The sequence below is a fragment of the Pan paniscus genome, chromosome 4, assembly GCF_029289425.2.
Source record: "Pan paniscus chromosome 4, NHGRI_mPanPan1-v2.0_pri, whole genome shotgun sequence".
In the NCBI taxonomy this organism is placed as follows: Eukaryota; Metazoa; Chordata; class Mammalia; order Primates; family Hominidae; genus Pan; species Pan paniscus.
In genome coordinates this window covers 72,503,276-72,530,699 of record NC_073253.2, presented here as the reverse complement: position 1 = coordinate 72,530,699, position 27,424 = coordinate 72,503,276, and the positions used below count along the sequence as shown (strand labels likewise).

At 46.4% G+C, this 27,424-nt stretch overlaps 1 protein-coding gene across 2 annotated transcripts; it reads right to left on the bottom strand.

The window, feature by feature from the left end:
* On the bottom strand, positions 1 to 27,387 carry GDNF (glial cell derived neurotrophic factor). Of its 2 annotated transcripts, none has more exons than XM_034960153.4 (3): positions 26,860 to 27,387; positions 22,069 to 22,167; positions 1 to 3,447 (listed from the first exon to the last, which is right to left on the bottom strand). In XM_034960153.4, exons 2-3 carry the CDS (start codon positions 22,139 to 22,141, stop codon positions 2,963 to 2,965), a joined length of 558 nt encoding a protein of 185 aa, XP_034816044.1. In that variant the 5' UTR covers positions 22,142 to 22,167; positions 26,860 to 27,387; the 3' UTR covers positions 1 to 2,962. The 2 variants fall into 2 exon arrangements, with proteins under 2 accessions (XP_034816044.1, XP_003811004.1); XM_003810956.6 differs by having other exon boundaries at positions 21,991 to 22,167; positions 26,860 to 27,382.
* Positions 27,388 to 27,424: the final 37 nt, after the last annotated feature.

Sequence of the window (27,424 nt, the reverse complement as noted above, 5' to 3'; positions counted from 1 at the left end):
TAGAAATGAGTTTTTATTTGTAAAAAGTTACAAAACGATATTGTACAAAAATAAAGTCTGTAGAGAACTTTGGTTGTATAACACAAACGACCAAAACAGATCAGAGAAGTCAGAACTTCCAAACAAGTGCACTCCTTACTGTATCAGATGGTGATCGCAATGATAAAGAAAAATCACAAACTTTACCCTTTTGTGGATTTGGTGGAGCAACTTGCTTCCATTAAAACCTGCTTGTGGTGTGTAGGTGATGCCGGGAACGAGCTATCGACACCCATTGGATCCTACAGCTTTTTTGGGCAGGGACTCTCCATGGGGAGTGGTTGGGGGGGGGCGGTCACTGAGGTTGAAGCCTGGGAACAGTGGCCATCGCACTGCCAAGGTTCTCTGAATGGGACAGATGCCCCTGGGGCCACATCCAAATTGTGCTCCATGAATGACTGGATGGCTGGGGTTTGTCACTGTTTCGAGCAGTCTGAATTCTCAGCAAGATCCCAAGACAGCGTGAGAGGGAAGGCCTTTCCTCCATTTCCCAGGCGAGCAAGGGGAGCAGAAAGGACAGAGAAGGGCAGAACCATGAAGAATTTGGGTATTTTGGGGGAAGGGGATCAGATGTCTGGTAACTGCTGCTTCTTGTTACTATGATTATTTGATGGAGGCCAGTATTTCATTTAATTGCTAAATCTGTCATAGTTTTATACTAGTAGCCACTAAGGTAGGTAGTAATAGATTATCTCCTTAATGAAAATCCCTTTTATGAAATGTGTAACAAGCTGTAATACAGGGCCTAGTGTGTCATACATGTGTTGGCTGCCCGATAAATTCACAATCTAGGGCATGGAGGAGGTGGCTGTTCCCGCCCCTATGCTTCCTCCTGCTCCAACCTCTTTTTTTTTTTTTTTTTTTTTTTGAGACAGGGTACCGCACTGTCACTTAGGCTGGAGTGCAGTGGCATGATCACAGCTCACTGCAGCCTCGACCTTCTGGACTCAAGTGATCCTCCTTCTTCAGCCTCTTGAGTAGCTGGGACCACAGGTGTGCACCATCATGCCTGCCTAATTTTTAAAGTTTCTGTAGAGACAGGGTCTCCCTATGTTGCCCAAGCTGGTCTCAAACTCCTGGGTTCAAGAGATCCTCCCACCTTGGCTTTCCAAAGTGTTGGGATTATGGGTGTGAGCCGCTGCACTGGCCCCGACCACCTTCATTTAAAGGCAGCACGCTCCTAAGTATGAGGCTCCATGTGTGCGGCTGTGGCTGGTCCAAATATGGCTTCCTCAGCACCCTTCTCAGCCATCTGCTCCCCAGGGAGCTGTCAGGTGTTTGGATATATAGGAGCAGCAGCTGTTGACCCCCGGTGACAGCCCAGGGGTTGTATAGGACCTGGTAGACCCTACCTCTAGAAGGCCCCTGTGTCTCCCGGGCTGCACTGGGCAGCCAGCATATTCTCGGGAGGGCAGTGGGTGGGCAGGGATGGAGGGAGTCGGTAAAACGGTAGCTACCTGACAGCATTGTTGACATTACTTTTAGGTCAGCATTAAATCCAGGACTACCTACTAAAAGGAACTGAACCTTTTCTACATATGGTTATGCATAGTACAGATAGGTATACGTGGAGGGGACTAAGAGCTTAAATACAACAGGAAGTGGAGCCCACGACATTTCTGTTCAGCAATGGAGCAAGGAAGAAATACAGTCAAGTGCCAGTGGTCTCTGCACGCTGCTCCAGGAAAGGGGGCTTGCCTGAGATGCTCCACAAATAAAAATTGGGAAAAATGCTGAAATCTGGGGAAAATTAATGACAAATTTTCTTAAAAAGGTAAAGTAAGTGATTTTTGCCTAGCAAAAAACTTTTTAATACTTTGAAAAGCATGGACCCTTGTTCCCAATTCAAATTTCCTTTTGTCACCTTTCTTTGCATTTTGCGAGCACATATACTTTGGCACCTTTGAAAAGAAACTTTAATAAATAAGGGAAAAAAGAGAAATTCATTAGTGAACGGTAATAAATAACAATAACTTAAATTTCAATAAATATCTTCTCTATATTTCTGTATCTGAAACAGATGCATTGCATCGAGTAGCTTCTCTGGTCACTGGTGACCACGCATCAACGGAGCTGGGTATGTAACATCTGTCTCTCTGTAAACCAACAGGCCTGAGGGGCTCTCCCTGCCCGGGGGCAGTTCGGGGCCTTCCCCGATTCTCTCCTACAAGAATGCTGGCGAAAACCACAACTCGTTTCCTGTTTCCAAGGACATAAAGGAAATACCTTCAGGTTTGTGTTTAATCATGAGCACAGCCTTTTTGGTTCCTAGCCAACTTCTTCCCACCCCACACACCGTGATGGAAATCAATCACCAACCGTTGGCAAAAATACTGGTTGTAGTAAACCTCGGGCCTCAACTTTCAAATGCAAAGGTGATTATCTCTTGTATCTTTGCTTTTTTTTTTCCCTCTCCTTTCCAGGGTATGTCTCCACTGAGTGACAGAAAAATAAACCTCTTACTTTCAGCAGTAAAACGTAATAACAAGGAACACCACCAGGATCTCTGTTTCCCTGGTGTCTTCGGACACATGAAAACAAATCACAGGAGACACACTGGTTTGGTTCAAGTGCATCCACCGCAACCGCGCCGGTAATCAGTGATGGTGGACTGTATCGGCTGAAATGGTGGCAATAGCCAACCAGGAACATCAGCCCTGAGCTTCTAGTGACATCGGCTGCCATCCTGGAGAATCCAGAGGGCTGTTTTCTCTCTCTCCTGTCCAGTTGTCTGTAGCTGGATCTCCCTCTACCAGGCTCCCATGATGGCTGCCTTCCTCCTCCTCCTCCTCCTCTTCTTCTTCCTCCTCCTCCGCCTCCTTGGTCCTCATCTTCCATTCTGGGCAAACATTTCCTGGGAACCTTGGTCCCTTTCTTTGCACTGTAGCAGGAATGCAATACACAGCAGTCTCTGGAGCCGGAGTCAGATACATCCACACCTTTTAGCGGAATGCTTTCTTAGAATATGGTAAACCAGGTTATCATCTAAAAACGACAGGTCATCATCAAAGGCGATGGGTCTGCAACATGCCTGCCCTACTTTGTCACTCACCAGCCTTCTATTTCTGGATAAGTTTTTCAATATTTTGTCGTACGTTGTCTCAGCTGCATCGCAAGAGCCGCTGCAGTACCTAAAAATCAGTTCCTCCTTGGTTTCATAGCCCAGACCCAAGTCAGTGACATTTAAATGTATTGCAGTTAAGACACAACCCCGGTTTTTGCCCCTCTGGCCTCTCCGACCTTTTCCTCTGGAATTCTCTGGGTTGGCAGCTGCAGCCTGCCGATTCCGCTCTCTTCTAGGAAGCACTGCCATTTGTTTATCTGGTGACCTTTTCAGTCTTTTAATGGTGGCTTGAATAAAATCCATGACATCATCGAACTGATCAGGATAATCCTCTGGCATATTTGCTGTTCAAAAAGAAAAGAGAAAATGGCACATGAGACAAAATGATCATTTCAAGCCGTCTTCAAGATCAAAGTGCCCCCCTAAAGTCAGCAAAAATTGGACCCACAGCAAAACTATCAGCCGATTAAGCTATAGGACCACTGTAATCCCCAGAAACAGAGGCAAAAATGCACAGAAGAAAGATGATTTAGTTGGAAGAGGAGACTAATGTGGTGGTGACATACTTTCTCGAAGAAAACAAATCCTTAGAAGCGTAGTTTTCATTTGAATAACATTCACCATTTTTAACAAGTCCATGCAGAGCTTGCTGTGAGCTGGCCAATCTTCTAGGGGCATTTTTCTTGCCTAGTCACACAACCTAGAGTAGTGGTTCTCAAATGTGAATATGCAGGAAAATACCCTGGATATTGACTACCATGCAGATTCTTGGCCCTACCCTTGGAGACAATGAGTCATTTGGTCTGGGGAGGGACCAAGGAATCTGCATTTCTAACAAGCCTCAAGGAATTCTAATGTAAAAGATCCACACACCAAAGATCCACGCACTAAACTTTGAGAGACACCGTCTTAGAGGGTGAAAAAACTGAGGCCTTCCACTATGGCTACCTTTATCTGGAATACTGAGTGCTCTTCCCTGAAACTTGCTTTGATTCTGTGTGGCTGAGTGGGACAAGAACCATTCTGACAGAACAAATGAAGAGCTCAGGAATGCAACTATAGTTTAAAATTTCCTTAAAAATCATAAAGGAACAGGAAAACAGTTTATATTTTACTAACAAAAAGACTAATTTACCGCTTCCTTTGAACAGCATGACTTTAACAAAAAAGTCCAGTGATAGAGTAAAATGGCATTTATGTATCACAGCAATAAATGAAATGAGATGCTGTTCGTGCATAGAAGCAGCCCTGCCCCCAAGGGTGAGGTCCAGCCTCAGCTGCAAGCTGTCACATGGCTCCCACTGTCTGGCTGTAAGCAGGACAAGAGGCTCATTAGGGAGATCACATGGAGGAAGGATGCAGGGACACTAAGATGTCTGAGACCTTTGGTGAAAGTATAAATCAGCAGTCTCTTAGTGCTTTCTGCTGGATTTCAGTGTTTGCTTTGGCCGATCAAGTCAGCAGAGAAAAGTAACTAATGGAACAATGTAATAAATTTCTAAACGGGGGGGAAAAACAATTCAAACACCTGTTTCTTGGGTATTAGGCCTCTTATGCCCCCCTCACCTCATTTTTCAGGTCATTTAGTATGTTTAGGATTCTAAGTGGCTTAGAGAAATAAACCACAGAAGAGTTGTCAGCAAGAGTAAATGTTTTTTGCCAAGATTGTATTAAAGCATAGAAAGATTACATTATGTCTAACCCATGTCAAATTGTTTTGTCATAAACCTAACCTATTTAATTGTTAAAATATATCAGGTATCCCTCCTATAGAACAAAATCTAGCAAAAGCAACTTAACCACGTGTATGTAGAGTGTGTGTGTGTGTGTGTGTGTAATATATAAAACATATGATATATAATAATGAAAAGACTGGTGATTGGAATCCGTAGAATGCCTAGCTGCTATCTGAAATTTAGCATTGGCAGGATCAGCTGCACGGAAGTCACAAAGCTGTTTCCACACTGGCTGAAGCCCTGTCACCTCTTGCCTGGATAACCACAGTGGCCCCTGAACTGGGCTTCCTCATTCTACCCTTACCCACCTTCGATCTATTTTCTACCCAGCACCCAGAGGGATACTTTAAACGCAGAACATAACCTCCTCTGCTCAAAACCTTCCAATGACTCTCTGTTACTCTTAGAGAAAAAGCCCAAATCCACACTGGCCCTAAAGGCCCTACCTGACCTGACTGCCCCTCTCCTCCAGCCTTTATTACCTCTGACCTCCTCTCTTGTTTCTCCTCTTGTTCCCTCCCGTCTAGCTACCCTGGCTTCCTTACCATTCCTCAAACACGGGGCTCAGTGTCAGCACCACTGACCTTTTCGGCTGGGTCATTCTTCATTGTGGGAGGCTGTCCTGTGCACTGTAGGATGTTTGGCAGCATCCCTGGCTTCCCTCCAGGAGAGGCCTGATATGGTATGGCTGTGTCCCCACCCAAATATCATCTTGAATTTTAGCTGCCATAATCCCCACATGTTGTGGGAGAGGGCCCAGTGAGAGGTAATTGAATCGCAGGGGCAGGTTTTTCCTGTGCTATTCTGGTAATAATGAATAAGTCTCATGAGACCTGATTGTTTTATAAAGTGCAGTTCCCCTGCCTGCCTATGCCCTCTTGCCTGCCGCCATGTAAGATGTGACTTTGCTCCTCCTTTGCCTTCTGCCATGATTGTGAGGCCTCTCCAGCCATGTGGAACTGTGAGTCCATGAAACCTCTTTCCTTTATAAATTACCCAGTCTCAGGTATTTCTTCATAGCAGTAAGAAAATAGACTAATACAAGGCCCATAGCATCCCCCATCCTAGTCATGACAGATCAAGGTATCTCTGGATATTGCAAATCTCCCCTAGGGGCAACACCATCCGTTGAGAACTATAGCTTAAACAGTCAAGAACTCAGGGCCTTTGTGCTGGCTGTCCCCTCTCTGCCTGGACCCTTGGCCTATAGAGCAATTTGCATTTTACCTGCAATATAGGTAGGCAAAGAATACCAGATTAAATGTCTCTCACCCTGTGGCTACTCCCACATCTCCTTCAAGTCTTTGCTCAAATGTCACTATCCACAAGTCCCACCTGACCTCCCTATTTAAAACAAGATTCCTCCCCAGCCCCTAATCCAGATACCCCTGCCCTGTGCCTCCCCCTCCACCATAATTCTTGCTACATTCTAACACACCATCTAACTGATTTCTTAGGGTTGTTATTTATAGTCTGTCTTCTCTAAAAGAATGTCAACTCCAAGAGGCAGGAACTCTGTCCTGCTTGTTCACTGATGGATCTCCAAGTGCTTGAGTAGGCCGTGGAGGCCTACGGTAACTGCTGGCTGAATGAATCGGGTCATTTTACTAGGCGGAAAGAGAGTTCTTAATTTTTCAAGGGGACTCTGGGACTTTAGCTGAAAACTGCATCGTTATGAAATGAAATGCTCCAAAGTAAACAGCCCACATTACTCAGAAAAGCCACTCTCCCCTGAGTGGCACAGTCATTGCCCACCAGAGAGCTGAAGGACTGTCTCCAAACCACCTTTCCTCCTCAGCTTTCTGCAGCTTTGCAGCAGCATTAACTCTCAGTGCCCACCTCCCCTGGGTCTCCTAAAGCTCTCTGCTCCCTGAGTAATGCTTTCTTAAGGGGGCCCAGGAAAGTGCTCTTTTCTTTCTTTCTTTCTTTCTTTCTTTTCTTTATTTATTTATTTTTGGGACGGAGTTTCACTCTTGTCGCCCAGGCTGGAGTAATGGCATGGTCTCGGCTCACTGCAACCTCCAATTCCCGGGTTCAAGTGATTCTCCTGCCTCAGCCTCCCAAGTAGCTGCAATTACAGGTGCCCGCCATCACGCCCGGCTAATTTTTGTATTTTTAGTAGAGATGGGATTTCACCATGTTGGCCAGGCTGGTCTTGAACTCCTGATCTCAGGTGATTCGTCTGCCTCAGCCTCCCAAAATGCTGGGATTACAGGAGTGAGCCACTGTGCCTGGCCAAGAGTGCTCTTAATTTGTTCTTTCCTTTGTACTGCTTTCTCACTGAACTTCCTTTAGGAAGTTTTCTTTCAAAACAAAACAAAACAACAACTTTAAATCACTTTGATTGACAGAAACAATTGACTTAAAAAAAAATGAGCTGCTTTAGCTATTGGTGATTTCTTTCAATAATAAGCTATTAAAGAGGAAATAAATACAGATGTGCCCAGTTTCAAAAAAAAACATGCTTGTATATAAATCGGAACTTATGAAACAGATCTATTAGGAGTGATTAATCAAAATACAGAAGAGTCTTCAAATTAAAAAACAGAGACTCTGTTTTACAAAAGGACTCACATCATAGGCTCTATTCAAGAATTCTAAATAGGTCATTAATTTAGGAACCCGGGCATATAGAAAGTTAAGTTCAATTAACAATCAACTGAAGATTAATCAGAAATGAGGGTAAAACATTACTAAAATTTTAATACAAGCTAATAGGAAAACATTAGAGTCACAGAAGTTTAAATTATGCTGGTTTAGAGACTCATTAATCTATATGACATATAACTTTTTATTACTAGAGTTACAATAAGGATTTGAATCAGCACTTATAGTGTTCTTTTTTAGCCCTTGATACTTGGAAGATCTTGAAAAACATTTTTCTCCCCTTTTTAAGACATTTTGACCACATGGCTTTATCACAGGCTTTGTTTGCCAGGTAAAATACAGAAAGCCTGGTTGTATTTGAATTTCAGGTAAATAGCGAATACACGTCATAGCAAATTTGTCCAAACCCATGGCATGTATAGACCAAGAGTGAACCCCAATGTCAACTATGGACTTTGAGTGATAATGATGTGTCAGTGTAGGTTCATCAACTATAATAAATGTAGCATTCTGGTGGGGGATGTTGACAATGGGGGAGGCTATGCATGTGTAGGGGTAGGGAGTATATGGGAACTCTCTGCCTTCCTTTCAATTTTGCTGTGAACCTAAAACTGCTCTAAAAAATAAAGTCTATTATTATTATTATTTTTTAAAGTCTTCCTGGCATGTGGCTTTTGAAAATTCCTTCCTTTGATGAGAAATCTCTTTCACATTTTGTTGCTAATGTGGAAATATTATTTAAACCCCAAGTTCAGGCCATAGGCAACTCTTATTAAGCTGAAGGTTTTTTTTTTCCTTCATACTCATGAAAAATAGAAGAAACAACAAATATTTTTGCTGAAAAATTTACATGGATATGAATTCTGGAAGCCAGGAAAGGGCAACATTGTATTTTTCAAACCACAGGGCAAATAGGCCTGCATGTTCCGACTAAATGAGTTCATTCTTAGAGCCAGCCTCAATTTATCGATGCGAGGCACTTGGGGGCATTAGGAGCCATACTCCTCTGCAGAGGATGCTGGGCAGCCTCACTGAGCCTGTCCTTAATTCTTCTGCAGAGGCCTCTCACCCAGCCCAGACAAGAAACTCCTGGTGATGAGCTGAGATGCCCACAGCTGCCTCCATTTTCCAGGAATTCACTGAGCTGAGGGAAAAGAAGAGGGGTCTGGGTTTGGATTCGTTCCCTAAATTAAGACTTACTGGCGCATCTCTGTCTTCATCCTTTAAAAGGCTTGGCAGAATGTCAGATATGCAAATGACCCTCATTTATTAACTTTAATAGTGAAATACTTGCAAACCACAAAAGAGGAGCATCATTAAAAAAAAAAATAGGTCATATCTTTGCTCATTTCCCAGACCTGCTTGGAGGATATATCTTGGAAAACATGTCCATCTAAAAGATAAAGTTTTTGGAAATCCAAAATGCTTAAATGCATTTTGCATTTAAGCATTTAAGCACATCTTTCAGAGTGCAACCAAATGTTTTGGTGTTATTCTATTTAAAATATTTTAACTTTGATGTGTTCTTTGTATAAATAGTGTTACTTAAAGAAATGAAACCTTGTACCGGGGCACAACTCTGGGAACAAACAGTTCACCGCAAAGACTTTGCTGCCCTCGATTATGGGGAAAAAAAATAGTAATGTCATCCCAGGAACAAAGGACTGAGATAGTGACTATTTTGTAAAGTCAACTGAGTTTTAATAGGAACAATGGTGAGGGCTCCAAGTCCTCCCTGTAATAGCTGAACTCAAAATTACATAATCCAAAACATTACATTGGTTAAGCTGGCAAGAGTGGACAAAGTCTTTTCGTAAAATGCCAGATTTGTCTAAAAACAGTACAGGTTAACTATATTTTAATCAAAGGGTCATTTTTCTACTTGTAGCTGGTTGTCCCCTCCTCAGCCTGGCCAGGCAGGGAGTCTAAGCTGACTTTCATTCTAAGTCATCCTAAGTCCCCAACCTGTGGGCCTGAGAGGGAGATGGCACAAAATTGTCTATGAGGGACAAAGTGGTGAGGACACAACTCCTTATCCAGAAGGTGGAAGGAAGGTCTTTGAGGCTCACAGGGACCCAGGAGAGAGGGGGCCTGACCTCAGTACACACAGTGGTCCTGTTCAGGAGATGTCTTCCAGGCCAGGTTTGAGATCTGCATGAGCCGGGCTTGGCTGATGCAGGGGCCCCAGAGAGAAGGCTCAGGGGTTTCTTGCTGTGGGGAGAACAGCCTTGCTACTTCACTATAGTGTCCAGCTTCTGTGCCTGGAAGGGTGAGGGCTAATGGGACCCATAGGGGTGAGCTGCTGCCTGAGCCAAGGCCACACAAGTGAGAGATACATCAGGAACCAGTGGCCAGATGGTGGGGCTCAGTTTTGGGATGGGGCAGGATGCTGAGGATGAGGCCACAGGATGCTGCACCTGCGGCTGCCGAGGTGCAGTGCCATCCATCCTGACATGTAGAGATTCCTATGAAAGGCTGTCTTCAGACAGGAGGAAAATGGAAAAACCCCTAATGGTGGGAGACATTTAATCTGGTATTCTTTGCCTACCTATATTGCAGGTAAAATGCAAATTGCTCTACAGGCCAAGTATCTGAAAAATATAGAGATCTCTCTCGATCTATAAACACATACACATACACATGCGTGCATACATATGTGTCTACACACAGAGACACACATATACATACTTATATGAAAAGAAAAGATCAACTTAAAATTGATACAACTTCTCAAGAAGAGTCCCAGTGAATGTCATTGTTTTGGAATAAGTTATTTTTATCTTTCTATATGATACAAACATGATTTTCTTTCACTAATATTGGAATATCATTACAAGAACTACATGGCTGAGTTTAACCTGTAAAACTTCTTGCATTACAAAATTTCATCAGGCTATAACAGATAAGAGCTTCCTTGAAGCACTTAAAAAACATTACCAGTATAAAGGTGGAATACTGCCTACTTTCACACAGCATTAACTTTAAACCTGACAACCTCCCTTCAAGGCTAAATTGAATACTATCTCCATTTTACAGCTCAGGAAGCTGAGGCTCAGAGAAGACAAATATTTGGTGAAGTCCATAGGACTAATAAATGTGGACCTGGTGGTTCAGTTTCAAAGCTCAAACTTGTTGTCTTTTTGTTTTGAAGTAAAAACTCTACTACCACTGAGCGCTTCAAGTCTTGCGGCAGATGGGAATTTACTCTGAGACAAGAGCAAGACATGCTGGTTTCACCTGTACACATTTACCAAAGTCAGCACAGGAGGTGAGAAACATACTTTCTGTTGAAAAATTCAGTACGAACTCAGGTACGCTAAGTAGATCCTAAAGTTAGGCTGCCATGGGCCACAGAATACAGTAAATTGTCTCCCAAAAAGGAAAAGCCATGCTACTCAGGGGCATTTCTCCTGTGTCCTGGTTCTTGCATATCATGCTAAGACAGCTCTGGCGATTTCCCAGTTAAAACCGGAAAAGCCGCAGCCAGCACAGCAGCAGATCCAGACAGAGAGGCCCCATCTCCGGAAGCTCCTCCAACTCATGCTGGCACCAAATGACCAGGCTCTTGCTGCAGAGTTGGAGACAAGAGAGGCCCGGATTCCAGTCTTGGGTCAGTCCCTGATCAGCTGCGTGACCTTGGAAGTAGTCACTTAACCCTTCTGAGGTCAACTCAGTGCTCTCTGGGGCCTTTTCCAGCTCCAAAATGCTAAAGTGTGGAGAGTCTAAGTCTTGGCTGGAAAGCGTGGCCAGACACGGGTTTTTCAGTCACCTCTGCAAGGGAGTAGACCACCTCTGGCTGACGCCCCAGCAGCATTCAGCTCAGCCAGTACCATCAGGGGCCCCATAAAACCCCACAGGAGGTATTTTAGATCTCTGCAGTGCTTGACCTCTTCAGTTTACCTCTTGGCTGAATGTCTTGGCCACATTTGAAATGACCGTCATCAATCTTCTCTTAAATCATCAAGTCATCTTCCTGTGCCCTATTTAAGAGAGGTAAAAGATGTGTAGAAAGGGCCCTGTATCTGCATCTGAAAGCATCCGGATTCTACTGTAAGGCATTCTTAAACGTCAGTTTCCATCTGTAAAAATAGAGATGGGCCCCATGACCCCTGAGAGGACACACTACAGCCTCACGCTACAATTCCTTCAGTCTCCATCACCCAAAAGTCAAACACTCAATTTACCATTTTCTTCGAATCTCAATTTTATTCATTTCTGTTTTTGCTGCTTCAAGTATGCTTAGGTCATACCCAGCTTATGACTCCAAGGCTAGAATTGCCCACTGCAAGTGGTACAAAATGGATCAGGAGAGCCAAGCAGCTTGTCCTTGAAGCCACTCTCTGGGCTGTCAACTCTTGTTCTTATTTGACCTTCAGGAACCTCTAAAATGTGCAGTCCATGAGAATGGACTCTAAATGTGAGTTTATGAGAATGTTCTAGTTCTCTGAAAAACTTCTGTAAAGTTTTGTTATCTGCTCCTATTTCAAAGTGATGACTTTGACACTTATTTGAACTACTTTTTTAAAAAGTCCCATAGATCAGTAAGCACTGAATGCTGATGCATCTTACATTATATAATGACCTTCCGTGCTTTCCTATTTTGGACACAGAATTCATCTAGTGTTTGGTAGACCGTCCTGATCATAGGCTGCTGTTGGGTTAACTTTCAGAAGTGTCCACAGCATCTATTTTCCTAAAAACAATTACCAGCTGAGGCAATTTACTAAGTCATTTGACCATTTCCAGAGCTACCAGTGCATTCTCTTCAGGACCAGTGGTTTGTTGACAGTAAGGCATGACATCGATTTATTTGAAAAGTATTTGCGTTGTAAAAACACCACTGTTTTGTTGTTTTAAAAAAGCATTTCTGGATTCTCTCAAGGCAGAAGAAAAAGACCAACCAGAATGCAAATCACTTTAGAATATAGAAAAAGAAGCTATGGGTGTACTTAGAAAAGCCACTTTGCCCATCAAAATGCCATCTTATTTACCATCTCCACCCACTCTGAATGACATTGCACATACTAGTTGTACTATATACTAAACTGTTATCCTACAACTCAACTAAGCAAATTTGTAATAAATGGACTGAAAATTACTCCATCAATACAAACAGCCAGAAAACCCCACTCAGGGAGAGACAGACAGTAAATTCCTTTGTTACTCAGGTTCTGATCACCTTGCTCTGATTTCTATGTATGTGGTCCATGCTTTTATTACAGTTATGCTAATAATTTTACAGTAATACAGCACGGTCCCCCTGGGTGGAAAGTGTCCATTCTTCAGCTTTTAAGTCAGGAAAACACCCAACAGGGTGTTCATTTGTCAGCTAATCTATGAACACCTGGTGTGAGCTAAAAGCACTCCAGAGTCGGTAATAAACACCACAAGCTAACGAGCACACACCAGGAGGTCTGCTACTGCCCTTATAAAAAACTTAACAGGGAAGGGTGAGAAAGTTACCCAGTAAAATTAAGTGCACAAAAAGCCACTAGGGCAAATCATCCCTGTGGTGTTATCAGAGGCAGGTGGTTGTGGGGGTGGTGGAGTCTCTCCTTTCTTCTTTCAGCGAAGCCCTGCCCCCAGCCTGAGAGGCTGCAGGACCCTGCAGGATTCTGCACTCAGCATCCCTCAGCTCTTCCCAGGGGACCCACTGAGCAGTAGGTAAAAGGCATGTAAGGGTCTCAGTGATTTGAACAAGAAGGAGGGACTAAGAGAAGATGAAAGAAATCTTCTTTATCATTTGAATTTGTTTGGTAGATTCCTGTGGTCAGATATGAGGAGGGAATTTCTACCCCCAGTGAGTGAATTTACGGGAATCTCAAAGACTCTTCAGGTAATGAGATACGGTTATCATTCTAAAACAACTTTACCTGCCAAACCCATTCCCTGATTTTTTTTCCTTGATGACTTTTTGATGCAGTCAGAAGAGTGACATCTGAGTGTCATGGGCTGGCAGGAAGTGATCTTGTGCAGTAGTGACAAGTGTGAGTGCTGGACTCAGGCTGCCCTGTGTCCAGACCCTGGCTAAGCTGCTAACCCTGTAAGCCTCAATTTCCCCATCTTTCAAATGGGGCTAGTCACACCTTTACCTTCAGGTCAAAATTAATATGATAACATAAGAGAAGATTTCAGCTCAGTTCCTGGTCCACAGAAAGTATTTCACAAATGGTGCCTAATGTAGGCCAATATGGTTATCACATCTGGGATCCTCCTTCAGCAATATTTGCACAGAAGGCAGCAGTGTAAAGCCAACTCTACAGTCTCTAGACAAAGCAAGATTGCCCAAAAGGGGATCCAGACACTGGTCCCTACTTAGTCTAGCATGTTCTACAGAGGAGAGACCTCTGTGCAGGGCCTGGAGCCCCTGGCATGGTGGGTTGTGGGCAGAAGCCACAGGCCCGTCTTGGGAGGCTGTGTGAGCTCTTCTGTGTTCCTCAAAATGCCTGACAACTAAACATGCAAATGTCAGCAGACCCCAGAGCCCATGAGGGTTATCTTTGTGTCCAATATGGCTTAGAGCAGTGTCTTCAAACTGAGGCATCTGGCCCTCTGGTGGCACAGGAAGACTTTCTGCAGTGCCTATGGGTGGTTGAAAGGGAATCCATGTCCATTTCCTCAATTTCCACATGTGCCATGTCCTAAAATGTCTGGTCTGCCTGCGGATGCTCCTGCTGTGGTTCTCCTTGCCCATGTCCCCTTTTCCAATCCCTCTTTGTCCTTACTGAGAGATGGTGTGCTTCTCACCTATCTAGCCATTCTATTGTGGGGCCTGTCCCGGGGATAAACACCTTCAGGTGCCATACAGAGGCATTCATGCATGAATGGCTCCTTGGAACAAACTGATATTGGGCGCTTCCTGATGTGAGGACACAGTGCCATGAATATGATATTCCAAGGATGTTTCCCTACATCTAATCATGTGGAAATAATCAGACAGATCTAAACTGAAGGGTAGTCTGGGAAACAGCTAGCAAAAGAGCCCAGAGTTTTCACAAATGTCAATGTCATGGGGGAAAAAAAGACTTGGGAATCATTTTAGATTAAGGAAGTATAAAGATACCAGACAGTCAAATGCAATTTATGGTCCTGGGTTTTAAAAAAAGAACGAAACATAAAGGACATAATTGCTACAACTGGGGACATATGAACACAGACTATCTATTGGATAACAGTATTATATCCATGTTAAATTTCCTGAGACTGATAACTGAATTGTGGCTATATAAGACATTGTCCTTGTTCTTAGAAGGTACATACTGAAATATTTAATATTCTGATGTTTGCAACAAATTCTCAAATGGTTCAGAAAAAAACGAGGCAAAATGCTAAAAAAGAGGTTAATCTTGGTGAAGGATGTATGGGTGTTCACTGTACTACAAACACTTGCAAAGGGAGATAACTTTGTGAATAAACCAAGAAATCCTGAAGCAAGTTGCTCCATATTTCCTCCTGGCCAGGCCCCTTGGAAAGCCTCAGTGCTTTCTTTGCTTATCTGACTGTTCACCTATCCATCTCTTTACCTTACAATTGGGATCCAGAAGTGTGACAGTTGTCATGGGGTGTATATTAACATGTACATTTGAATTGAAAATGAAGTCAGACCTTTTCTGACCAAAAAGCCAATTGATTTGGGCTGATTAGTTTGATCATTTTCCATGAACTAAATAAACTACATAGGCAGGTGCAAAGTTTTGCCAAAAGAATATTTAAAGCATATATACAGTTCCTGAAAGGGCTAGAAATGACATCTGGTGTAACTATTTAAACCTATGATGAAAAATTTTAGAAAGCTTCAAAGTAGGTAATCGTTTTTCAACATTCTTATTTCCAGGTTTGCAGGCAAAAAAATTGGAAGGCCATATTGTTTTAAAACCATGCTTCTCTACTTCAATTTTGTTATTAAAGTTATGCAAAAGTGGGTTTTGCCTCTACTGAGCTAACCAGTTGTTTCCCAGTGATGACCCAAGTCTGCTTACGCATACTCCTATTCCCACTGAGGCCATCGCTCTGGCACTCGTGCAGTCACGCTAGGTTCCCATGTGGATGCCATCCCCTCGCTGGGCAGAATGGGAGAGATCTGAGAACTAGAGTCTCCCACAAGGCCTCCCGAATGCTGTCTGCCTACCAAGCACTTGAGGAGACCTTGCTTTGTTGCAAAGATTTAGGGAGCCTTCTCTCATTGCAAAAAGCATCAATATTATAGGAATACTTAGAGAAATTCATGTTTCTCTTCTTAAAAACATCCTGATCTGGACTTTGAAGTAGTCATTAGTAATACTGGCTTAAGCCTACCGCAGCCCAAATGGAGATTTTAAAAGGGCCAAAAGGAAATTTGATAGTCTCTGCTTCTCTTTTCTCTTTGCTTGCTTAATTTTCCTGGAAATCTGTGTTTCAGGGTTAGTGAGTGCATTTTTAAGCAAGCCAAAGTCTATATTTTCTTAATCCACTAATATGCACACACAGTGTGTGTAAAGTCAAGAAATATTGGCTTTCGGACCAACATGCTGAGGTTTAAATTCTGGCTTCACCACTTACTAGGTTTGTGACCCGGAACAACTCTCTAGGTCTCCTTTCTTCACCTGTAAAATGGGGATAATAATATCTCCTCTTCTATTGTAGAGCTCAAACTTACTTGATTTCAGGACAAGAACTGTGTTCATCATGTGGATAGTTAAAAGGATAGTTAAACACTTTAATATTAAGTGTTTATTTGCAGATATTCACTTACTTGGGGCTAATAGTTTGGTTCAATTGTGCCTATGTCTAGAAGATTTTTAAAAGTAAAAGCACAACACCTCAAAATAAAAGACATGCTTACGGCATAGGCCCCACTCAAAAGCAGTCTGGGTATTTAGGTAACTTCTCCTGCAAGACAGCTTTGAAGCAAGATCCCGCCTTGTAGTCACCTGCCTGCTCCATGAGTGCCCCACTGCTATCAAAAACAGAGCAAACACCTTTCCTGAATTTTATAGTATCACACAATCTGGTATCACCTGTCAAGACATCTTCAATTTCCCACCACTTCTTAGCACCTCTTTCTAGAACTTGGAGACTGGTCTGTCCTCCTCTTTGTTCCACTGTCCCTTCCCCACATCATGGTCACAAATTTTCCCATGCTACTCCCTAGTATGGAATGTCCCCCTTTCCTTTTCCCTTCCCTTCCAAACATCCATCTTTCAAGTACCAGGTCAAATCCTCCCTCTTCCCTGAAGTCATCCCTGCTATGATACCCAAATCCCAGTGAGCTCACTGCTAGGAATTTTTACCACACATGCGTACAGCTCACCTAAACCCTACACAATAGACATATCTATCTGACTGACATTCTATTCATCCATCCAGCCATCCGCCCATCCACCTAGCAATAGTTTACAGCTAGATCACAAGCAACTTTATTAACAAATTTAGCCTTTTTGAGGCCGCATGGCACCCAGTACATGAAAGATATTTAATATTTGTTTCCTGATTAAGCTCAAGTAATTAACTAAAAAACAAGTATTTTAATCAAATGAAGGTGCTATGGTCCATGAGTGTTAAATAAACAAAGATCAAAGAGATATTAGGAGGGGAAAATATCAGGGAGCTTTAATTTTTATATCTGTTGAAGAAGAACCTGTTGAGTACATTGCTCACGCCCTGGGTCAGCCTAAGGTCCTGACTGGCCAAATCAATTTAAGCCTTAAATAGATTTCTCTAAGCAGTAACAGTTTGAAATGGTTTTCCAGACTGGGGCCAGAATGAGAATATTGGTCTCAGATCTCAAGTAAAGAATCAGTGCCTCCTACAAGAGTCTGATGTGCAGTTTTTTGATTCCAAGAGACCCATCCCAAGTGGCAGAGCTCCTTTCCAGCTTAGGTAGTTACTTTGTTAAAGTATTGTTCATTCATACAGTCCCTAAGCGATAAGACACAACAGATAGATGGTGTTTGTTTATTCTAAATTCTGTATTTCATAACATTAGATTTGAAAGCTTAACATTTACCCAGCTTGTTGCACTAGAAGCTTCCTTAGCTCTATAGAGGTGGTCTCACAGTTTACTAAGTTTTTTTGCTAGGGTTATGAAACTTCTTAAATTAAATGTCCAGCTGGGATGGATCATTTACAAAGATATGCTCCATCTCCTTACAGGTAGCCTCCAACTCACAACCCTCTTGTCACTTCCATAGAAAGATCCTACCCTGCCTTGGTTCCCTCCTTCCCATGACGGAAGAGGTCTCCCTAACATAACCATAGGAGTTTGGTGAGAAAAAATTCCACTGGAAATATATGGGCTTGGAAACTGGGGAAGGGACGGAGCTGTGAAACCTGGGAAGAGCCAGGGGCAGCTGACCCAGGGGCAGAATCCCAGGCAAGCCTGGCCTGCCTATGTGCTGACCAACCAACAGTGGGGCCCAAAATAGCCTGCCCACAAGGCCTGCATTTCTCTCACTCGCTGTACTCTGTTGTGCTGCTGAAATCCCACTATTTAGAGCAGCATCCTGGCAGATGTCGTAGCGGAAGAAGTGAATTCACTGGGTGCCCAGGGAGGGGCCATTGCAAGCAGGAGGGTGGCAAATGACAACTATGATCCCTATTTATGGAGCAGAGGCTTTACAAAGCAATATCTAAGTTAACCCTCACATCAACCCATGAGACAGATTTACTCTTATGCCTATTTTACAGGGAAGAAAAAACAAAGCTTAAGGGATGTTAAGTAACAGCTCAACATCTCAGTTAAGTGGCAAGGCTGGGGTCCAAATCCTAGTCTGGTCTGAATGTGTTACCTTGAGCTCTTGCTTGCTGAAACCTCCCTGATTTCTTGTTCTGTGCCCTCCTTTTGCAGATTATGGGATGTGCCCCCCAGGGCAGAGACTCTCACTTAGTAATATTGTGAATGACAGTTCAGTTATATCGTGGTTTACATAGGTTTTTGTGGGCTAGCCTGAAAACTTGATAGCTTAATTTAAAAAATTGTTTCCATAGGAAATTTTGTGAACTGCTACCAAACTGGTAGAATATAATCCCATTATATTATACTAAATTAGGAATTACTTGTAATTACAACTTAACGATGCTCAATGTCATTTTAGTTGGTTTCCAGTTGCACAAAAAATTCAGCCCACCTTACTGGACTGAGGTTCTTTCACGTTGATTTTTTCATACCACCACACATGTGCATTTACTAGAAGCTATGTTCCATGAGGGCAGCGACTTTTGTTTATTAGGTGTATCAAGGTATCCCTAGCACTTAGGACAGTGCCTGGCACAGACAGGCATACATGTAACTATTTGGTGAATGTATATGTGCATTTAGATGCAAATTTTTAAAACCACATGGATTTTATGCTTTTACTTATTAAATACATTTAGAGTTGAGATAAGGAATATGACTATGATGAACTAACCTTCAATAAATTCAGACAACCTTGTGCACCATGGTCTAAATCATTAGTTCAAGACCTTCCTCCCATATAAAGTATCCTCCCCTTCCCATATAAAGTACATTTCAGTAGTTCGGGGGAAACTCTGGTCCCAGCTTCAGACCTGCCTCCTGTGATCATGGAACTGTGGTGCATTATAGACAAGTTGCTTTGCCTCTTTAGGTTTCAGGACTAGAGGGGTTTCCTTTCAGCTCGAAAATGCTATGACATTTGCAAGTTTCAACTTGCAGATTCCTCATGCCTGCTCTAATTGCCCTTTGGAAACTGGCAAAAAGCAAAATACTGGCAAAATACTGGCAAAAAAGCAAAATAAACAAACAAAGATAGCCAAAGAGAAAAGTCTTGGGTACCCCAAAAGTCAAATCACAAGTCCTTGAGTTTAGACAGGCTAGAAGTTGCTACAGGAGGCAGCCCTGAGCCATTTACTTTACAGCCAGCCTCTAGGCAAGCCCGTTGGCCAATTATGAATTCCATTTGGTTATCTCACACTGAGGGCATACTAGTAATAGAATTCTGGATGTTTTATTTACATTGGAGCCAGCGGAACACATGCAATCTTAAAGGTGAGTGTGCAAGCTGTGTATATTCTGGTCCGCCTGTGAAAAGCGCAGAATGACGTTAATGTGGCATGAAAGCTCTTTTGCTCAATCATTAAGTTACAAGTATTTGGATGGAACTAGAGGAATCAGAATTTATGATACTTTCTATTTTTAAATGAAATGTGGTGACTTAATGTTTTTCTACATAAGCCTTAACCAGTTGCACCGTGTACAGTGCAGGATATAAATGTCAGCGCTGTGACAGAGGCGTGTTGACACTGGTTGAGTGTTCAAAGTCTGCATACTGTCATTATTTTGCCTTCCCTGCACTTGACAGCTTGCTACCGAATCAAACATATCTGGAAAGAAGTCAATTTGGCTTAGAATGCAGCTCAGTTTCTCTTTGGGAACGTTTCTTTTTCAGGTTTCCTCTGGGATCTATTGGGTCTTCCCACAGACAAAACACAATGGGGTGTGTTTTGCTGTTCAAATGTAAATAGAGTAGTGAGAATCTTGTTCACTGATGACACAGCATCAATTTTGGAAAAGGGAAGCAATCCCTCTTCCCTACAACATGCCCTTGTCCCTGCAATCTGTGTTAACTCGCTTGCTTTGTGACTATTTGTACCTTATATGAGCCAAAGATTTTCTTGGGTATTATCAAGCCATGGTGGTTCAAGTCTGGTTGCACATTAGACTCATCTGGGGAACACCTAAAAACTCAGATGCCTGGGCCACACCCCAAACCAATTAAATCAGAATCTCCTGGGGTGAGACCTAGCATCAGTAGTCTTTAAAGTTCCCCAGGTGACTCCAATCTCTTCTTAGGAGATTCTTCCCAAAGGACTTTAGGACAAACATAAAGGCCAAGGGGCAAATCTCATAGCCACTGGGATTGTGGAGTAGAAAGGCCTCTCTTTATGGTACAGTTACAGACTATTCATTGAGCTCTAAAGTAACTTGCCTGAAAGTCACAGAGTTAGTTGAAAGCAGAGCCAGGAGCCTGAGCCAGAATTAAATGAATCTAGTTGAACAGGGCACTAATACGGCAATTAAACCTCCATGAATTAATCAGCTTTGTAATCAGGCACAGTCATTTTTCTCTTGGCAACGTCTGGGTTAGAGAACTATTATCTGCCACTGTGTTCCTGTCCCTCTTGTCTAGACCGTTTGAGTGAATGAATAGCCAGTTTTGGAAGACCCGGCACTAAGGGGCATTTTAAAGTTTCTGTTGGAGAAACGTTTATATACACTAAATTTGTGATGGAAATAAAAGCCTTTAAAGTAGGTTTATACAGTTAATTGACAGACACTCTTGGAACAGGTACTTTAGTTTCAAAGGATTAACCATGTTCCCTAACTTCCTTTTGAAGTCTTAATTTACCTTATAAAAAAATCCACTTTCTATCTTTCTTGGGACTTGTGGAAAAAGGTGCTTTTGTTGCTATAATTAAGCATAAAATAAGCATATTGCATTTACTGGGTTGTTTCCTAGCCAAGGCCATTGGGTTTGGGGGACTCAGCGCACAGCTGACTACTGCAGGACTACTACTGTGGTTATGACCATAGTAAGTTTCAAGCGCAAAGTTACTAGAGGGATAATTCTGGGGGTGGGGTTAGGGAGGGAAGAGTAGCCAGGGTGGTATCCTAGTTACACACAGCTCATTCCTGCTTTATTTTGGGGTTGTGTGAAATTTTCTATTGCTATCTTTGTTGACATTATGCCTCTGCAACAGCCTCTATCACATGTAATGTAGCCTCTCTCACTTCATGCAACAAGCTTCTGAGGAGTGGAGGGAAAACGAGATCACATCACAGCTGATATGCCCTAATTGACTTGCTTCTAAAACATGTTAATTTTTGAGAGGTAAATCACAGACTTATTTTCTAATAAGAATAACCTGGGTTTTTTTTCTCAAGAGTTAGCATTGTCTCACGTGGAGTGAGCTACAGTCTTTGTCCCTAGTCCCAGCCAGCACTATTTATGGTTAAGTCTTTCTAGAACCGGAACTTTTCTGAACAGAGGAACTTTTCTGAACAGATTTGACATTACCCAGACGCTTGTTCTGGAAATGGAGGCCCTTCTGTGTTTTCTCTGCCTCTGGCTTGCTTTTGTGAAAAGCCGGCCTCTCGCCTTGCAGGCGCAGTTTAGGATGAAAGTGCAATAGTTCTCAGAATTAAGCACAGCCAGGCACAGACACACAGATAAAGGGCTTTGGAAGCAAAGAAAAACTGGGAGTGTGTATAGGTGAGGAAACAGAAAAGGGGACAGCTGTGTGTGTGTTTCTGAGGTGGTGGTGCTGGTGGGGAGGATATTTGTTCATCAGAATGCTAAAGGAGCAGCATAAAAATTCCATCCCCTCTGCGCTGGGCAAACCAGCGCGTGTCACTTTCAGGCCAGGCGGGCGGGCAGCAGTGGGCAGCCAGGCACCCCTGGGGGCTTCAGCACCCGCACCCCTTGCCCACGGGTCGGTAGGCCACACAGCCATCAGGCTGGCTTGGGGTACGTGCGGGGCTGGCTGCGGGTGGGGGTGCGAGGGGGTCCGCCGGCGGCCCCCCCGCGGGGAGGGAACGGTTCTTACAGTCACTGCTCAGCGCGAAGGGCGCGCGGCGGCGGCCGAGGGAGCGGTCTTCGGCGGGCGCCTCGGGAGGCCTCTTACCGGCGGGCAGCGGGAAGGCGGACGCGGTGTGGAGCAGCACCAGGCAGACAGCCACGACATCCCATAACTTCATCTTAAAGTCCCGTCCGGCGGCGGCACCTGCGCGGGCAGGCGGGAGGTGGGGGAGAGAACCGCAGAATGCACGTTAAGCCTGGGCTCCCCGCGGGTCCCTGCGCCCCTCTCCAACCTCGTCACCGCCCTCCTCCGGCACCGCTGCAGGCCAGCGGCTCCTCGGGCACTCCTGCCCTCCTTGCAAGTCCCCAGTTCGCTTCTCCCTCCTCAGTGCGCCCCAGGAGCAGCTCGCACTCCTGGTTCAGGTTGCAGCTGCCCTTCTCCACCACACGGTCTTAGGGGTCAGAGTTTCAAGCAGGGCTGCTGTCCCCTCCAGTTAACCCCCCACCCCCACCACCACGATTCCTGTCCAGTCCCCTCTACTGGTGCGCAACATCCCCCATTCCTGGGGGGCAATCGGGTAGTTCCCACCCTTCGTCCTCCACCCCAACCAGAGACCTCCCCTTCTTGTCCCGGTAGCTCCTATAGGGCCCTGAACGAGCCCTCGGCCCAAGCAAGGACCGGTGTTTCTCTTTGGGAATAAAATCAAGCGCATTCCCCTGCCTCGGGTCCCAACCGGGCTTCTGGCTAGTCGAGGGCAGGCTCGGGGGCACCACTCACCCCGCCTGCCGCCCACACCTCATTCTTCCCACCTAAATAGGTATTCTGTTGCCAGAACAAGAAGTTAGCAGGGACTTGGAGACTTTTGGCCTGTATGGGATATCTGGTTTAAGTTACTTAACTTCCCAAAGCACTGATTCGATTTAAAATACTCGTCCCACCTCTTAAAGTTATGAACATTAAATCACGCATGACAAGCTCTAGCGGAACATGTAGTAAGAGCTCAGTAAATGCTTTACCATTGCTGTTAGGCAAAGACTGCATTTGTCTTGAAAGTTTTAATCCTCCGTGGTATACCCGAAAACCCTCTCTTGACTGGATTTTTGCACCTTTGAGAGATTCTGGCCCTAATCCCTTCCCCTCCCAGAGGAATCACTGGCTCCCCGCGCCCCCGTCACGCCTGGACGATTGTACCCAGTCTCGGACGCTTTGGAGGTGCTCTGGCACTGGAAGGCCTAGACCGTGGTACGGCGCAGAGTAGGGGGTTCAGCTCTTTTCAGCCCGAGGTGGGCTCTGTTTGGCTTCTCAATCCTCACACCCCTACAAAGGAGGGCCACGCAGCTGGGGGTGGGTTAGAAAAAGGTGCTGTAAATTTGGGGGCGAGTTCCAACCAATGAGGAGACGGGGAAGAACCGAGGCATCTTGGGGTGCAGTGTTATCCAGTGCCTTCCTAATCCCAGGGTTCGTCTTCAGAGCACTAGTGACCTAGAGAGAATCTCCTCAAGCGAAATCTGCGAGATTCATGCAGTCGATTATCCTATCCCTTCGACCGGCTCCATAAAACGGATTCTTAGGAAAAACTCGATTTTTTTTTTTCCCATGCGGGAGGGAAATGCAAAACCCAGGTTAATGCAAAAACCTCAGTGCCTTTCCTAGCCATTAGTTCACAGGCACCCCCGCCTCCATTCCAGGGTTCCAGTCCTCATCTCTACCCGGAACCCCACTCCCTGTCCCGGTGCAGGCAACCCGGGGAAGCCTTAAATTCGGCCGCCACCTCCCACCTCTGCAGAGACTAATGCATTTTACATCTCCTGAGCGTCTGTTTGTTCGCTATGCAGCTGTTGGGCTCGAGAGGGTGTAGGGACTAGAAACTCCTAGTGACCTGCAGCACCGAGCGCCTCTTGCCTCGCGGGCTGGTTTGCAAACTCGGGAAAAAGCTAGGTTCTGGGTCGCGATGTGCAGACACAGGAAAACTGCACCAGGCCATGCAAAATGAGCCCAGAAAGGTACTTTGGCAGCTAGGACCTGGGGAACGCGAGCTTCCCCCCTCAAGCCCCCCGCCGGTGCCAGCTCCCGGGTGCGTGCGAAATGGCTGGCGGTCCGACCGGAGGAGCATGGAGGCGCGGGGTTAACGCGCCATTCCAAATCGCGGTGCCCGCCAGCAGGAAGCCACAGAGGCACTAGATTTCCCTTCCGTCTTAAGAGGGTTTTCCCTTTTTTCCTGCTTGGCCGACGGAGGGCTTTTTTTAAATTGGACGTGGAGATCCTCAATTAGAAGTGTGGCGAAGCTGGCAAAAGACTACACAGTGGAAAACTCCCCGCCTCGCCAGAGGAGGCTCCCGGCTGCGGTTCCCGCCCTCGGCCGAGCGCCGCCAGCGCCCGGATCGAGCTCCCCTCTTCCCCCGGGACAGGGATGGCGCATTCTTCCCTCTGAGCGCCGCCGGGACCGGCTCCAGTCCGAGGGGCTCTTTCGTTCTCGGTATTTGCTGGGCGGGGGAAAAGGGGGGAGGTTGGGGGACTCGGCACACACAGCGTCTACTAGGACGTTTTTCTTAGAGTCCGTGTGGGCTCCACCCCTCGGCTTCTCAGTTTGTCTCTCTATCGCTTTCCCAAAACACATCTACATCTGCCCGACGCGTTTCTCCTCAACCATGGGCCTTTGCCCGCGGTGCAAACTGCTTCACGCGCCGCCACGTGCGAGAACCAAGCTCTGCTCCTCAAGTGACGGGGGCTCTGCTCTGCCAGGTGACCGCGCACCATTTCTCGTGCCTGGCAAGCTGGTCCCCTTCTGGGTCCGGGACCACCACGCCCCGGCAGGGCAAAGGCAGCAGGCCGTGGGCACCGGCACCTGGTGGGTCCCCAGGCCTGGGGAGGCAAGGACGCCCAGGAAAGCCACAGAAGTGCTCGCAGAAGCAGCCGCTCGCCGCGAGGCACTTCTGAGTTCCCGGCAGCAGGGGGCACCAGAAACCGCCTGAGCCGTGTCGCGCCCACGCGGCCCGGAGGCTGTGTTATCATTTTAGTTATAAAACCGGAGAACCACCACTGCCTCTACGAGCCTCCCGAAATCCCATTAGCCCGGGAACCTGTGGAGGTCCTTACCGGCATCTCTGCTTTTCAGGCTCCCACCCCTCCATTCTCGCTGGTTTTCCTCTCCCCACTTCACCTGAGCGGGTTTCTTGGCAACCTGCTTTCAGACCATCCCCCACCCCTTCCACGCGTCACCGTGACAGCTTCGCAGGAGGCAGCGCTCCCGCCGTCAGTGCCCCCGCACCTTCTTGTGCCTGGCAGGCTGGGAGGTTTGTTTGGGCTTTGCCTTCAAGATCCAGGTCTCAGAGAGAGAAAAAGGAGGCGGTGGGGCGGGGAGACGGGTTTGCTATAAACTCGGTTTTTTTTTTTTTTTTTGGCGGGGGGAGGTAGAGACAGAAATTGCTGGAAGATCTATTGCTTTTCTTAACTATGCTTCGTGTCCTTGACTGACAGAGGACTTATTCTCCCCTCAACCCCCCATAACTGCGGGGCCCAAGATGAGGGAAGGAAAAAGAATTTGGGACACTTCTCGCAGGCAAACTGGGAAAGCGGTCTGACTGTTTAAAGGGCCGGGTTCCAGGCCCGAGAGCACCCGAATTGCTAGCGGGAAAGGGCTAGGGACACGGCGGACTTCCCAGAGATCGGACACTTGTTACTTGTTGAAAAGGCGCCACCTTCCCTGACAAAGCGAAGGCGCAGCGAAACAGTACGAGTTTGGTCGAGGCCGGCTTTGACGGCTTTGCGGGACTGGGTGCGTGAATGAGGTTGGAAGAAACATCTCTTCCTTGAAATACCTAAGCATATATTCCAAATACTGAGCAAGAGTCGAGCGCGTTCTAACATCTCCGCAGCAGGGGCCGGAAGAGTTGCCTTTGTCCCCGCCTATGAGCAGAAGGGTCGCGAGCTCTGGGATGGGTAAGCCCCCCGGGGGCGCGCACAAGGGTCCTGGCGGCGGATTCTACCAAAGCCGAAACTAGCTGGGCCCCAGGAAGCTGGCGGGAACCCGCGAAAGTCCGTTTCCAGCCCGAAGAGGGTTCGTTTTTCTTCGTTGGGGCAGGAAACAAACCACCAGCGCGGAATTAGCCTCGAGGTGGTGTAAAGTAGTGGCAGTGGTGGTGGGGTGTTTTTGGAAGGCGGCACAGAGTACAGGAGAAAAAGGGGTCCTTAAAATAATAACCTTAATGGCCTAGTGGAGTCTCAAGAATACGTTCGAGACAGAGATTTGAATCCAGGACTGGCAAGAAAGCCCCTCTCCTAACCTCGACGGGGATGGTTAGTTGGGGTGGAGGGCGTTAGGAACGTGCAGGCAGCCGGGTGAGGAATGTAGCTTTGCCAGACCTCGCCCGGAGGAGGTGAGCCCTCCATTTTTAGGTTCTCAGCACCTTTGCAGCAGCCCCTCCCCCGGCCTGCGCTTTTCCTTGGCACAGATCAAAACAAGCTCAATAGTAAGTTGCACTCTTGGCAATGATAGTATCTCTGCACGTCCAGAGAGGACACATTTCGACGGCGGTGGGTTCGAAGATGACCCAAGCCCTGAATCGTTCTGTGACTTGACGGAAGAGCGCCTGGCCGAGTCGGGGAAGGAAACTGCCCCTCTTGGGCATTCCGGGTCCAGGCGCATCTGGGGCTCCACAGATCTTTGCCCACGTGGAAAAGGCAACATGCCCCTCCGAAAGGCCGGCCTCTCTCCGGTTCTACTTTTCTCTCTCCTCGCATAGCTTAGGTTCCCTCTAGTCTTTCCACTTTCTACTCTCACCGTTTGCTCTGGGGTTCAGACGCACCCCTCTGACTAGGGCGCCCTTCAGCCAGCCGCACCCACCCGCGACGCAGGCACCACCCGCTCCCTGCTCCCCGGCCCGCTCCCTCACTTACCTCGGATCGGGTCTCCGCAGACCCCAGGTTGGACATTAACTCCAGGTGCCCCAAGTCCCAGCCAGGAGACCCATCCGGGCTGATGGCTGGAGCGCGGAGCCCCGCCCAACAGGTCAGGGGCAAGAGTTCGCAATCCTGGGGTCGCGCGGGGCAGCAGGGGCGCGCTGGAGGCGGCGGCCAAGACTCCCGCCGCCGCCAACAGGGCGAGGGCTGCCGGCAACTCTCCCGCCGGGCCCCCGCACCCCCAGAAGCCGAGGTCCGAGCAGCCGCCGCTGCTTTGGGTGGGGGGCTGACAGGGCTGCGCGCGCCGCGCTCTTGGCTGGGGCTGCGCGGGCCCGGGGCGCTGCGGGCGGCTCAGCGGCAGCTGCCGCGCTCTGCGCCTCCTCTGGGCGCACTGCCTGGGAGCACGAGACTGGCTTGTCTGATGCTGCTGCCGGAGCTGAGGTCTTGCCTGGAGATCCGAACGAGACACCACGTCAACCGGCGCGGGGAGTCCCGTGAAGACATGAGGGCGCCAGGAGCGCAGGCTGGTCTTCTAGAGCCCGCGCTGGGGGGCCGGGGTCCG

Bases quoted from the DNA above. Each gene is read 5' to 3' on its own strand.
- GDNF (XM_003810956.6), bottom strand. From the start codon at position 22,141: ATGAAGTTATGGGATGTCGTGGCTGTCTGCCTGGTGCTGCTCCACACC. The intron at 3,448-21,990 runs GTAAGAACCGTT...CTTTTTGAACAG, and splicing joins CTTCGCGCTGAGCAGTGACT to CAAATATGCCAGAGGATTAT.